At 35.2% G+C, this 14,076-nt stretch overlaps 1 protein-coding gene across 4 annotated transcripts in view; it reads left to right on the top strand.

Moving 5' to 3' along the window:
* Window positions 1-14,076, top strand: part of PCNX4 (pecanex 4) — a 96,189-nt gene that overhangs the window by 46,367 nt on the left and 35,746 nt on the right. For 3 of the 4 annotated variants that reach the window (XM_074393166.1, XM_010335128.2, XM_074393164.1), the window contains one exon: window positions 5,239-13,905. In XM_074393166.1, the coding sequence (XP_074249267.1) occupies window positions 5,239-5,490 (252 nt within the window). In that variant the 3' untranslated portion in view covers window positions 5,491-13,905. Of the gene's footprint in view, window positions 1-5,238; window positions 13,906-14,076 lie in introns of those variants that run through there. The other variant, XM_074393165.1, reaches the window with a different exon arrangement.

The following is a 14,076-nucleotide window of genomic DNA, read 5'->3' as shown; positions in this document are numbered from 1 at the left end:
TATGGTATTTAGTTATAGCAGCCTAAGCTAAGACACCAGAGTAATTAGCCAAGAAAAAGAAATAAAAGGTATTCAGTTTAGGAAGAAGTAAAATTATTCTCTATTCACAGATGATATGATCTTGATGTGTAGAATATCTAAGGAATCAACTAAAAAACTTAGAACTGATAAATTCAGGATTGTTGCAAGATACAAGATCAACATTAAAAAATCTGGTGAATTTCTACACACTAGCAATGAACAAACCAAAAATGAAGTTAAGGAAATCCCACTTAAAATAGCATCAAAAAGAATAAAATACTTAGAGAAATATGAACAGAAACAGTACAAAGCTTATACTCTGAAAACTACAAAACATTGTTAAAAGGGGCAATTAAATATCTAAATAAATAGAAAAACATTCAGTATTCATAGATCAAAATAATATTGTTAAGATGGCAATACTCTCCAAATTTACAGATTCAACACAGTCCTTTTCAGAATTCTAGTTGGCTTTGTTATGGAAATTGACAAGCTGATTTAAATTTATATGGAATTTCAAGATACCCTGAATAGCCAGAACAGCCTTGAAAAAGAAAATTAGCAGTCTCATACTTTCAAGTTTCAAAACTTTATGAAACAATAATCAATACAGTATGGTACTGACATAAAGATAGACATATAAATCAGTGGAATTGAATTGAAGATCCGGAAATAAACCCATGGGTCTTTGGCCAACTAATTTTCAACAAGGATGCCAAGACCATTCACTGGGAAATTCATCTTTTCAACAAATGGCGCTGGGACAGTTGGTTAGCCACGTTCAAAAGAATAATATTGGATTTACTAGCATTAGTTTCCCAGGGCTGCTGCAACAATTATTACCACAAACTGGGTGACTTTTAAAAAATGGAAATTTGAGAGAGAGATCCAAGATGGCTGATCACTAGCAGCTCGGGATTGTAGCTCCCAGTGAAAGCGCAGAGAATGAGAGGATGCCACACTTTCAGATGAATTCTTGTTGCTCACGCACCAGGAGATTCACAGCGGAGGAGCCCCACGGGTTGCCAGCACGACTCTTGTGACCGGCGAGGCGGTTTTGCCGGCGCCTTGGAGCGTCGGTTCTTGGTGCAGAGTCAGAAAAGCACCATCAATCTTAACGCCGCTGTTTTAGTCAGCGCAGTGGGTTGCTCAGATTTCGGCGCTGAGAATCAGTAAGTTGGATGTCCACTCAGAAACCCAGTTACAAAGACGGTAATTATAAAGACCACAGATGGATAAATCTACAACGAAGGGAAGAAAACAGCCAAAAAAGGCTGAGAATACCCAAGATCAGAACGCCTCTTCCTCAGCAGGGGATCACAGTTCCCCATCAGCAATGGAACAAGGCTTGATGGAGAACGAGTGTGTTCCAGTTACAGAAGCAGGCTTCAAAATGTGGATAATAAGAAACTTCTGTGAATTAAAATAACTTGTTCTAACCCAATCCAAAGAAACTAAGAACTTTGAAAAAAGGTTTGACGAAATGTAAACAAGAATACACAATTTAGAAAGGAATATAAGTGAATTGATGGAGCTGAAAAACACAGTACGAGAACTTAGTGAAGTATGCACAAGTTTTAACAGCCGAATTGATCAAGCAGAAGAAAGGATTTCAGAGGTCGAAGACCAACTCAATGAAATAAAACAAGAAGACAAGATTAGAGAAGAAAGGATAAAAAGGAACGAGCAAAGTCTCCAAGAAATATGGGACTACGTGAAAAGACCTAATCTACGTTTGATAGGTGTACCTGAATGTGACGAAGAGAATGAATCCAAGCTGGAAAATATGCTTCAGGATATTATTCAGGAAAATTTTCCCAACCTAGTAAGGCATCATAATATTCAACTCCAGGTAATACAGAGAACACCACAAAGATATTCCTCAAGAAGAGCAGCTCCAAGGCACATAATTGTCAGATTCACCAGGGTTGAAATGAAGGAGAAAATACTAAGGGCAGCCAGAGAGAAAGGTCAGGTTACCCACAAAGGGAAGCCTATCAGACTTAAAACAGATCTCTCAGCAGAAACCCTACAAGCCAGAAGAGAGTGGGGACCAATACTCAACATCCTTAGAGAAAAGAACTTTCAACCAAGAATTTCACATCCAGCCAAACTAAGCTTCATAAGTGAAGGAAAAATAAAGTTTTTTGTGAACAGGCAAGCACTAAGAGATTTCATCACCACCAGGCCTACTTTACAAGAGCTTCTGAAAGAACCACTACACATAAAAAGGAACAAACAGTATCAGCCTTTCTAAAAAATACCAAAAAGTAAAGAGCATCAATATAATGAAGAATTTACATCAACTAATGGGCAAAACAGCTAGCTAATATTAAATGGCAGTATTAAACTCACATATATCATTATCAATTCTAAATTTAAATTGACTAAATCCCCCAATCCAAAGACAGACAGGCAATTTGGATAAAAAACTAAAACTCATCGGTATGCTGTATCCAGACCCATCTCACATTCAAGGATACACAAAGACTCAAAACAAAGGGATGGAGAAAGATTAACCAACCAAACGGAGAGCAAAAATAAATAAATAAAAAGCAGAAGTTACAATTTTTGCCTCTGATAAAATAGTCGTTAAAGCAACAAAGATCAAAAGAAGCAAAGAAGGACATTATATAATGATAAAAGGATCAATGCAACAACAAGAAGAGCTAAAGATCCTGAATATATACGTACCCAATACAGGAATACCCAGACGTACAAGACTTATAAAGAGACTTAGACTCCCACACAATAATAGTGGGAGACTTCAACATTAATATTAGGCAAATCAATAAGACAGAAAATTAACAATGATATCCAGGACTTGAATGCAGATCTGGAACAAGCAAACTTAATTAACATTTATAGAACTCTCCACTTTAAATACACAAAATATACACTGTTATCAGTACCACATCTTATCAACTTATAAGTTTAAACTAAATATTGGTTGGCTCCTTGTTTGTTATTCTCTTCCCTCATTTTCTTTCATGTCTCCGTTATTAAGCACAATTATAGGCATACCCATATTTAGACTGCATTCTAGCCCGGGCAGTAAAGCAGTACCCCGGTTCTCTCTCCCTCTTCCTCTTTCTCTTTCTTCCTCTTTATTCTTTTTCTTATTATTCTTTTTCTCTTTCAAAAAAAAAAAAAAAAAAGACTCCCTATTTAATAAATGGTGCTGGGATGAGTGGCTAGCATATGCAGAAGATTGAAACCAAACCCCTACCTAATACCATGTACAAATATCAACTCAAGGTAAAGACTTAAATGCAAAACCTACAACTATTAAAAAAAATAAAATAAAATAAAATAAATTTATTCTCTCATGTTCTAAAGGTTAGAAGGCTGAAGTCAGGGTGCCAGTAGAGAGCCACGCTTCCTCTGAAGGCTTTAGGCAAGAATCTTTCCTTGACTCTTCCAGCTTCTGGTGCCTCTTAACATTCCTTGGCTATAACTGCATAACTCCAGTCTCTGTCTCCATCTTTACATGGCCTTATTCCCTATATTCTCTTGTGTCAATTCTGTTACTACTTTCTAAGGATATCAGTCATTTGCTTTAGGACCACCTAAATCCAGGATGATCTCATCTCTAAATCTTTAATTACATCTACAAAGTACTCATCCCAAATAAGGTCACATTCACAGGTAACTTCAAAGAGATGCTACTCAACCCACTACAGACCTCACTTTATACCATACTTTTAAAATAACTAAAAAATACATCAATGACCTAAACATAAGAACCATAAAAATCTTAGAAGGAAACATAAGGGCAAATCTTCATCACCTTAAACTTGGCAATAGATTCTTAGATATGACACCAAAACATGAGAAACAAAAGAAAAATAGATAAATATGACTTCATCAAAAGTAAAAACTTTTGTTCTTCAAAGGACACCATTAAAAAAGTAAAAGACAGCTCACAGAATGGGAAAAATATTTGCACATACTGATAAGGGACTGTTACTAGAATATATTAAAAAACCTCTTACAACTCTGTAATAAAAAGATAAACAGATTTTAATGTGGACAAAGGATCTATATAGACATTTCTTTAAAGAAGATGTACAAATTGCAAATAAGTACATGAGAAATGCTTGGTATAATTAATCATCAGGGAAATGCAAATCAAAACTACAATAAAATATCACTTCACACACACAGGATGGTAAAATCAAAAGGTCTGAAAATAAATGTTAACAAAGATGTGGAGAAACTGGAATCCTCTTCTACTGCTCTTGGGAATGTAAAAATTGTGCAGCCACTTTGGAAAATATTACAGCAGTTTCTCAAATAGTTAATCATAGAGTTAACATATGACCTAGCAAGTCTACCTCTAAGTATATTTACCCAAGAGAAATGAAAACATAGATCCACATGAAACCTTGTACATAAATGTTTATAGCAACATTATTCTTAATTGCTATAAGGTGGAAACAACCCAACTGTACATCAACTGCTGAAGGCAAATTTTAGTATATCCATATAATGGAATATTATTCTGCCATAAAAAAGAATAAGGTACTGATAACATGCTACAACATAGATGAACCTTGAAAATAGGCTAAATGAAAGAAATCGATCACAAAAGACCACATATTATAGGATTCATTTCAGGTGAAATTTACAAAAGAGGCAAGTCTATAAACATAAAAAGTATGTTAGTGGTTGCTTAGGAAAGGGTCAATGAGGAGATAGGATAGTGATAGCTAAAGAGTACAAGTCTTCTTTTTGAGGTTATGATATTTTAAAACTGTGGTTATGGTTGCACATATCTGTGACTCTAATAAAAACCATTGAATTGCATACAGTAAGTAGATTGTATGGAACGTGAATTATATCTCAACAAAGCTGTTTATTTAAAAAGAGCCTATTTTGTCATTCACCACCAAGTAATATTTATGACTATGTATCGCCAAGGCAACAGATCAGAGAAGGCAGACAAAGAGAAGTGACTTAAGATTTTGCCTAATGGTGATTGAGATGGCTGCCAGGAAACTTTTATTTAAAGGACCAAGAAAGTAGAGGTGATTCTTGATTCTGAGTACAAGCCACTTGTTATGTACATTTTAAAACACTACTTTCTGTTTTTTGACCTTGGGAAAAGTTTGCCTAATTACATTGCAATTTTTCTTTAAGTTTATAAATAAAATACAAAGACCTAAATGTAATCTCTTTTCTTTTTCTCCTCCCCCTACTCTTTTTACTTTAAAGGGAGTTTACACTGGGAGAGTACTTAGCCTTCAAGAATTATTGGTCCAAGTGGGGAAGTTAAATGCTGAAGCTGTTAAAGGTCAGTGGGCCAATCTTTCATGGGAATTACTTTATGCCACAAATGATGATGAAGAACGTTATAGTATACAAGCTCATCCACTACTTTTAAGAAATCTTACAGTACAAGCGGCAGATCCTCCCCTGGGATATCCAATTTATTCTTCAAAACCTCTCCATATACGTTTGCATTAGAGCTCGTTTTGACTTGTCATGTCATCACATGCAAAGTTTTTATTTTTTCATTCTAAAAAGTAACTGTGGTCTTTGTAACTTCATTAGACTTCTCCCCGCCCTATTCAGATGCCTGAGAACAGCTAAGATCCATAAAGTTGGTTCTCTTAGCCATCTTAATGGTTTTAAAAAGCAACAAAATCATCTTTATGTCTAACATAGAAGTATAGAACTATTTGGCTATTATTTGTCCCCTCTGTACTTTAGTAGGCTTTGGTAAAATATGATAAAACATTTGTACAATCATTACATAATGAATTGTTTTAATGCTTTCTTAAATGTGTGATAGGTGAGTTGCCATACTAAGTTAACAGCTATGTAATTTTTACATACTTAAAAGATATGCATATCAGTGTTCTAAGTAATGATAATGGATCCTGTTCAAGGTTAACATAATGTATATATATTTGTTTGAAATATATTTATAGTGTTTTCCTATGTGCTGTTTTATCGTCTAATATTGTCTGAATGTTTTTATACAAAGCATGTAGTTCATAGACTTCAGTTCCTTTCCTTTCGTAGACTTCAGTTCACAAATATCCTTTTCAAATATTCTTTAGATATATATGAAAGGAGCAGGTTTATCCCATTCATCATGTGAATATTCACAGGAAGAACAATGTTAGGGTACTCTGCATATGACTACTAGAGCATATCTGAATCATTATGTATTTCTTTCAACTGAATTTACTGCTTCGGAAAAAAATAATTTACCCAACAGGACTACCAGTCACTAGTTTCTTGAGGTATATGAACTAAAGTCAGAAGGAAATGAGAAGAAAATTTTTATAATGTGATCTGAATTTTATTTTCATTTTCTTCTTGCTTAGGAACTTTTTACAGATACATGTAAGGGGGATTAACAATGAATCTGCATCAGTTGAGAGATCAGATTTCTCTACTTCTTACTTAATTTCCAATGAAATCAATAGGAGCCCCCAGATTTGTAATAGAGTAATGCATTCTCTTTAGAAATCATGCAAGTTATATGAAATGTACCAGTTAAACTGTTAATACTCCATTTATTTATGTGGACCAGTTCACTCTAATAATGTTAAAGGATAACTTTTGGGACCATTTTTCAGATAATGAATTCAAGAGACATGTATGTTAACTTTTTTTTTTTTGGAGGTAATACAGTTATTAAGATTTTGTATTACTCTGAGTTCATATCTCAGACTTATGATTTAATTTACATAATTGAGATTTACTAGCTGTACACCTTTATATCTTCATCATGTAGAAATATTTTCTCATGTCATTAAAAGTACTTTATAATTGGCAAAAACAAAATTTGTTTTTGTTTTTGTTGTTGTTGTCGTTTTGAGATGGAGTCTCTCTTTGTTGCCCAGGCTGCAGTGTAGTGGCATGATCTCAGGTCCCTGCACCCTTCACCTCCCGGGTTCAAGCGATTCTCCTGCATCTCCCAGTTAATCCTAACTAGCTGGGATTATAGGTTTGCCCCACCATGCCCAGCTAATTTTTGTATTTTTAGTAGAGACAGGGGTTCACCATGTTGGCCAGGCTGGTCTCGAATTCCTGACCTCATGATCTGCCTGCCTCAGCCTCCCAAAGCGTTGGGATTACAAGAGTGAGCCACCACGGCTGGCAGTAATTATCACTTTTAATGACAGCATAATATTCTATTGATAGATATTATTTATTGGACCTCTGTCCCCCAAATAATGAGAAATTTAAATTGTCTAGAGATTTTCACTATGAGATTAATGCCAATGCCAACCTATGCCTTCCCTTAATCTTGCATCCTCCTCAAACTGCTCCCACATCTCCATTTCATTCATGGCCAGGTTTCTCTTTGATTTACTTGTCAAACCATTCAAATTTGGATCCCATCTCCACTACTCCCCTAAATTAAAAAAATAAAAGTTTTTATTAAGGTCACTATTGACCTTTTTATTGTCAAACCAGCTAGTAGTAATTGACACATTTGAACATTCTTTGAATCAGCTTTTGTGTTTTGGACTTTCCTGATACTACATTATCTTTGCTTTCTTATCTTCCTAGCAACTCCTCAATCATCTTTGCTGCTTTCCTCTTCTACCTGACCTGTAAATTTTAGAATTTCTCAGCAGTTGATTCTAGGCCCTACTTTGTATGTCTACATTCACCATAGATAATCTCATCTATTTCAAGACTTGAAGTATCAATAAGTTGATGATGATCAAATATATGTACCTAACCCAACCTCTTTTCTTACACTGAACCTATATATGTTATTTATTTGATATCTTCACTTGATATATGAAAAACTGACTTAGACTTTGAAGGGAAGGTGAGGGTTAAAAAAAGACACACACACAGAAAGAGGATGGTTTGAGAGCAAATGCAGACTTTATGTCCAGCATAAAACCTGCAGAAGTAGGGGACCAGCTTAATGCCAGAGCCCACCACTGCTTACAGACAGGGCATACTTATTGGTATGGATGGGAGGGGTCTGGGCAGTATGGCTTTCTGCCCGGCAGGATATTGATAAGATGTTCTATGTTGAGGTGGTTCTGGCCCTTGTTCTGGCAGGATGTCATTGTGGTATTCCTTGGGCCTTTGCCCAATAAGATATGATAGGGATGTTTCTTTAGTTGGGCCTTTGTCCGCCTTGGGTCCGGTGGTTAAGCAGATGTTTCTCACTGCATAAACGCCTGTGAAATATTTCACTTTGATCAAGATCTGCAAAATAATGGGGAGCTTACAGAATGGTGCAGTTTGGGCTAACACTGACCTTACTGAATTTTCCCTAAAACCTACTTTTCTACTTTTGACTTTTAGAGGTACGTTCATACCAGCTATTTCAGAGAACTAGAAAAGCCAAGCAAAATAATTTTTAAAATCCGCTTAAGGGTCTTAGAGAACCAAAAAATGGTGAAGAGTAATGTCACTAAGATCTAAGGCAGAATGAAACCTAGAGACCTGAGCTTAATTTTTGGGCTGCTTTTCTTTTAGAAGACATGCCAATTCAGGATAAGGTGGTTGAGAGATGCTAAGTAACACTTATGACGGACTTGCTGCTGAATTGGACAAGAACTGGAGACCAAGGCTCTAAGGAAGTAGGGGAGGGGAAAGGAACCCTAGTAACTGACCATACATTGGGTTGTGACCCCAAGGGACCATATCCAAATCTTAAGAGTGAAGAAAAACCAGATGCAGTTAGGATCTTCTCACTTCCCAAAACTGGATTCGTGACCCTTGGCTCTAACCTCTACCCAGAGCAAATGTAAATCCTTTCTGGGTTGATCTTTTGAATTATTTTTTTATAACTTTTTACATTTAGTGTTGGAAAGTTATTTAAGGCATCTGAGGAAACAAGGCAACATGATCAAAATCCGAAAGAAGCGAAAATTATAGGACAGAGCCACAGGGGATCCAGATAATGAGCTACTCAACACAGCGTCTAAAATTACTAAGTTTAGTGTGTTTAAAGATCTAAAACACAAGACAGATTTTCAGCAGAAAATCAGAAACTATATAGAAGAATCAATTGACAAGTCCCAAACTTAAAAGTACATTAATCAAGTTTAAGAATTAAGTGAATGGATTTGATAGAAACTGGATACAGTGAAGTAGGAATTAGTGAACTGAAAGTTCTATCAGAAGTAAATACCAAATATGAAAAATGAAGAGACAAAAGAAGATACAGTAGAGAGAATAAGAGACATGGAGTTAACATGAGAAGATCTAACATACACATTATTGGATTTCCAGAAGGAGAAGAGAGAATATGGCAGAAGCAACCTGTGAGGAGATAATGACTGAGAATTCTCCAAATTTTTAAAACACATCAAGACCTGCAAGATCAAAGGATGATAAATAAAAACAAAATTACATCTTAGGACATCCTAAGAAAAAATAAAACACAAAATCATTAAAGGAGCTAGACGTGATAAAAAACATTACTTTTAAAGGAGCCACAGTTTTATTAAACTGACAGCTAATTTCTCAACAGAAAATATGGGAACCAGAAATCAATGGAATGATATTTTCCAGTTACTGAAAGAAAATAACTGCAATTTTAGAATTCAGTACCCAAAAACAATTCTTCAAGAATGAAGCCAAAGGCACTTTCAAACACAATAAATTTAATAGCAGATTGTCATTAAAGGTAGTAGTAAAGGGTACTCTTCAGACAGAAGGAAAATGATCCCAGAAAAAGGTTAGAGATAAAAGTAGGAATTAACAGTAATTTTAAAAAATAATATACAATTAAATCTAAGTGAACAATAACTATATAAAATAGTCTCAGAAGTTAAAATAAATAATGTTAAAACATATGACAATAATATGTAAATTTGGTGCAGGAATTCCAAGGTCTTTAGAATTATCAGAAAGAAGATAAAAGTATAAATAATTTTAGACTTTGCTTTGTCATCTATAGGGTAACCACTAAAAGAACAGCAAAAAGCAAAATAATCATACAACTACAACACTAATACAGGGTGAAAGTGGAATAATAGGTAAAAAGGAGAAAAAATATAAAACAGGACAAATAGAAATCAAATGGTAGATTAGGAGATTTAAATCTAAATATCAGTTACCACATTCATATGAACAGACAGTGTACCAGTTAAATGCAAAGATTATCAAAGTGAAAAGAAAACCCACAAAGTACCTTTTTGCAAGAGATGCCTTAAATATAGTAGTACAATGGTTGGAAATAAGAATAGAAAAAGTTATAGTATGAAATAAAAAAATGATGGGGCAGGAGACTTTGGTGGCTATCCCAGCATTATTCAGTGTAGATCTTAAGGTGAAAAGTATTATAAAGAGAGACAATTTGTAATGATAAAAGATTTGATTCGCCAGAAAGTTTGAACAGGTCTAATAATGATTTAACAATATCACTTCAAATAATTAAGCAGAAATGAACAGAACTAAAATGAGAAAAGACAAAGCTGCATTCCAGATTTTAATATACTTAGTAATAGAACAGCAGTCATGCAAAGATACATAAATATGTAAAGATTGGAATAATATTTTAAAACTTAACCTAATTGGCATATAAAAACAGAATACAAAACAACTGCAAAATACACATTATTTTCAAATGCAGGTAGAATATTTATCAAAACTGACCATATTCTAAGTCATAAGGATGGAATATATTCTTTGGCCATTTTCATTCACTGAGAAATCAATAACAATTTCAAAAATAGGAAATTTCTATTAAGTTTATAAATTAAGAAATACACTTCTAAATAACTCATGGATCAGACACTAAATTATAATGTAAATTATATTTGAACTGAATAGTGAAAATGCTTTATGTCAAAACTTACAGTAGACACCTAAAGCTATGCTTGGAAGGAAATTTATAGTCTTAAATGCACATTTAAAAAAAAAAGATTGAAAATGAACCTAGAAGTTATCTCAAAAAGTTCTAAGAATAGCAAGTTAAACCTGAAGAAAATAAAGGAAATAAAATAATAAAAATAAGAACAAGAATTAATGGAGTAGGAAATGAAGATACAGTGGATCAACTAAGCCAAAAGTTGATTCTTTGAAAGGATAATTGTTAAGTATCTGGTAGACTGAAAAAGGAAGAAACACAACCAATATCAGAAATGAAAGGATATTACAAATCCTACAGTCATTTGACAAAATATGTACACAACTTCATGCCAATAAGTTGGAAGTTTTAGATGATGTGAACAAATTTTGTAAAATATGGAAGAGCCAAAATTGACAAATGAAAAAAATAGAAAATTTGAGTAGCTCCCTATTTGCTAAAGAAATGGAACCTATAGTTACTTTATTTACTTTTCCATAATGAAAACTACAAGCTTAGATGGATTTGTCAATGGAAAGACAATTTTTAATTCTTACAAAAAGCAGTAGAAATGCAGGAACCCTCCCTAACTCATTTTATGATGCCAGAAAATCTAGATACCAAAACCTGGCAAGGACTTTATGAGAAAGGGACCCATTTCATTCCCCTCAACATCAACGCAAAAATCCCAAACAAAATACTAGCAAACTAAACAACACACACACACACACACACACACCCATACACACACACACCCGTACACACACACACACACACACACACACGGAATAATAAATCACAAGTTGGGTTGAAAAACCACTGAAAAAGTGAAGTTGGTGTGATAGTTGAAAATCAGTATCATTCAACACACTAACATAATGAAAGGAGAAAAATATTTCAGTAGATCGAGAAAACATACTTGATAAACCAGTATTCACTTTTAAAAACTTGCTTTTTAATATTCATCTTTATTATTCTTATCCTGAGTTTCCACATAAGATCTTCTGGGTCAGCGATAGATTTCTTTTTACTCAGGGCAATTAAGTGCACCTGCCCACCTTCATGCTAGTCCATATCCCCAGGGCAACCTGATAAGAACTCATGGAATTTTTGCTATGTAAGGGGCCAAACACTGCATAGGCAAGGGACAGGGAAAATTATTTTTCCCTACTTTTAAAGACGAAAGAGGCAGCTGTCCTCTTCCCCGCCGAAAGAGTCTCCTTTCACTCTTGTTTGAGGTAGACAAAAAAAAAAAAAAAGTCTCTCCAGAAGCCAGATAGCCAGCCCCATGTGTCTCCTACATCCCAGGGAATACTTAGGAAGCTAAAATATTAGAAAAGAGGAAATATCTCAGTACAATAACCTAAGTTCCCACCACAAGAAACAAGAAAAAGAATAGCAAAATAAACCCAAAGCAGGCAAAAGAAAGGAAATAACAAGGAGCAGTAATGAATGAAACTGAAAATAGAAAAATACACAAAATATTGGTTCGTCAAAAAAAATCAAGAAAATCGATAAACCTGTAGAAAAACTGACAAAAAAGAAAAAACACAAATCATTATCAAGAATGAAATGAAGAATATCATTATAAATCAGGCAGTCATTAAGATAATGAGGAAATACTGTAACTTTCAGCTTATGCCACTTGACAACTTAGAAGAAATAATCCAATTCTTGAAAACCACAAACTAGTAAAACTCCACCAAGATGAAATAATCTGAATATCCTACAACTGCCAAAAGTCTTTTTCAAATTAATTGTATCATTTACATTCCTGCCAGCAGTTTATGTGTACAAAGTGTGTGATTACATTTATATAAAACTATAAAATGCAAACTAATCCACAATAATACGAGCACATCATTGGTTGCCTACAATGAGGTGGGCAAGGGGAAATGACTACAAAGGGGCAAAGGGAAACTTCTGGGGCTCATTTATGTGTTTACTCTCCCTTTTGTGGTTATGATTCACAAGTGTAGGCATTGGCAAAACTTACCTTATTGTATAGTTTAAATATGTGCAGTTTGTCATACATCAATTATACTTCAGTAAAGATGTCAGAAGTAACAGGAAATTCATTAAATCTACCTTTGAATTACTGATTGTGACTGAGGTCTCATGTGGCTTACTCGTGAATCCAGTAGCTGAGCAGACTAACTTTAAAGCCATCACTTCTGCTAACTTCTACCAGCTCACCTGCTGTCACCTTACACAATCCCAGCTGTGTTTCAGGTTTGGACTAATGAACACACCATTTCCTTCCTACATAAAAAGACCATTCAGGATAATGGTTAAGAAATACATCAGTGCAGAATAATAAATACTTACAAAAAAGTTAAATGTGAACATTTGGTTTTTATTGCCCTTGACTGTCTTTGACAAAATGCACTTTGACATAAAGCTGCCTTTTCCATCTTGTGCTGTTGACAAAAGAGCCTAAAAAAGAAAGAAGGTGTGTATAGAAGATGACATGCCATGGAAAAAATACCATACCCAGGCTGGAAGCAGTGGCACTTTGGGAGGCCGAACTGGGTGGATCATTTGAGGTCAGGAGTTTGAGACCAGCCTGGCCAACATGGTGAAACCCGGTCTATATTAAAAATACAAAACTTAGCCGGGTATGGTGGTGCAGACCTGTAGTCCCAGCTACTTGGGAATTGAGGCAGGAGAATTGCTTGAACCTAGGAGGCAGAGGTTGCAGTGAGCCGAGCTGGTGCCACTGCATTCTAGCCTGGGTGACTGAGTAAGACTCCATCTCAAAAATGAAAAAAGAGGGCCGGGCGCGGTGGCTCAAGCCTGTAATCCCAGCACTTTGGGAGGCCGAGGAGGGTGGATCACGAGGTCGACAGATCGAGACCATCCTGGTCAACATGGTGAAACCCCGTCTCTACTAAAAATACAAAACATTAGCTGGGCATGGTGGCACATGCCTGTAATCCCAGCTACTCGGGAGGCTGAGGCAGGAGAATTGCTTGAACCCAGGAGGCGGAGGTTGTGGTGAGCTGAGATCGCGCCATTGCACTCCAGCCTGGGTAACAAGAGCAAAACTCCGTCTCAAAAAAAAAAAAAAAAAAAAAAAAAAAATGAAAAAAGAAAAATACCATACAGAAGAATAAAAAGATGTTGATTTATATATACCTCTTCTACTGTGCATTGGCTGGAGTAGCTGAACAGACATCGGCAGGCACGAGAGACTCAGTGATGAATTAAAACGAAGCTCCTCTGGAACCTGGCCTCCTGAAGCTTCTCTTAATCTGTCTGTATTCCTT

This window comes from Saimiri boliviensis, chromosome 2 (genome assembly GCF_048565385.1).
Source record: "Saimiri boliviensis isolate mSaiBol1 chromosome 2, mSaiBol1.pri, whole genome shotgun sequence".
In the NCBI taxonomy this organism is placed as follows: domain Eukaryota; kingdom Metazoa; phylum Chordata; class Mammalia; order Primates; family Cebidae; genus Saimiri; species Saimiri boliviensis.
The sequence above is the reverse complement of the archived record's forward strand: the minus strand, read 5'-3'. Positions and strand labels throughout refer to the sequence as shown.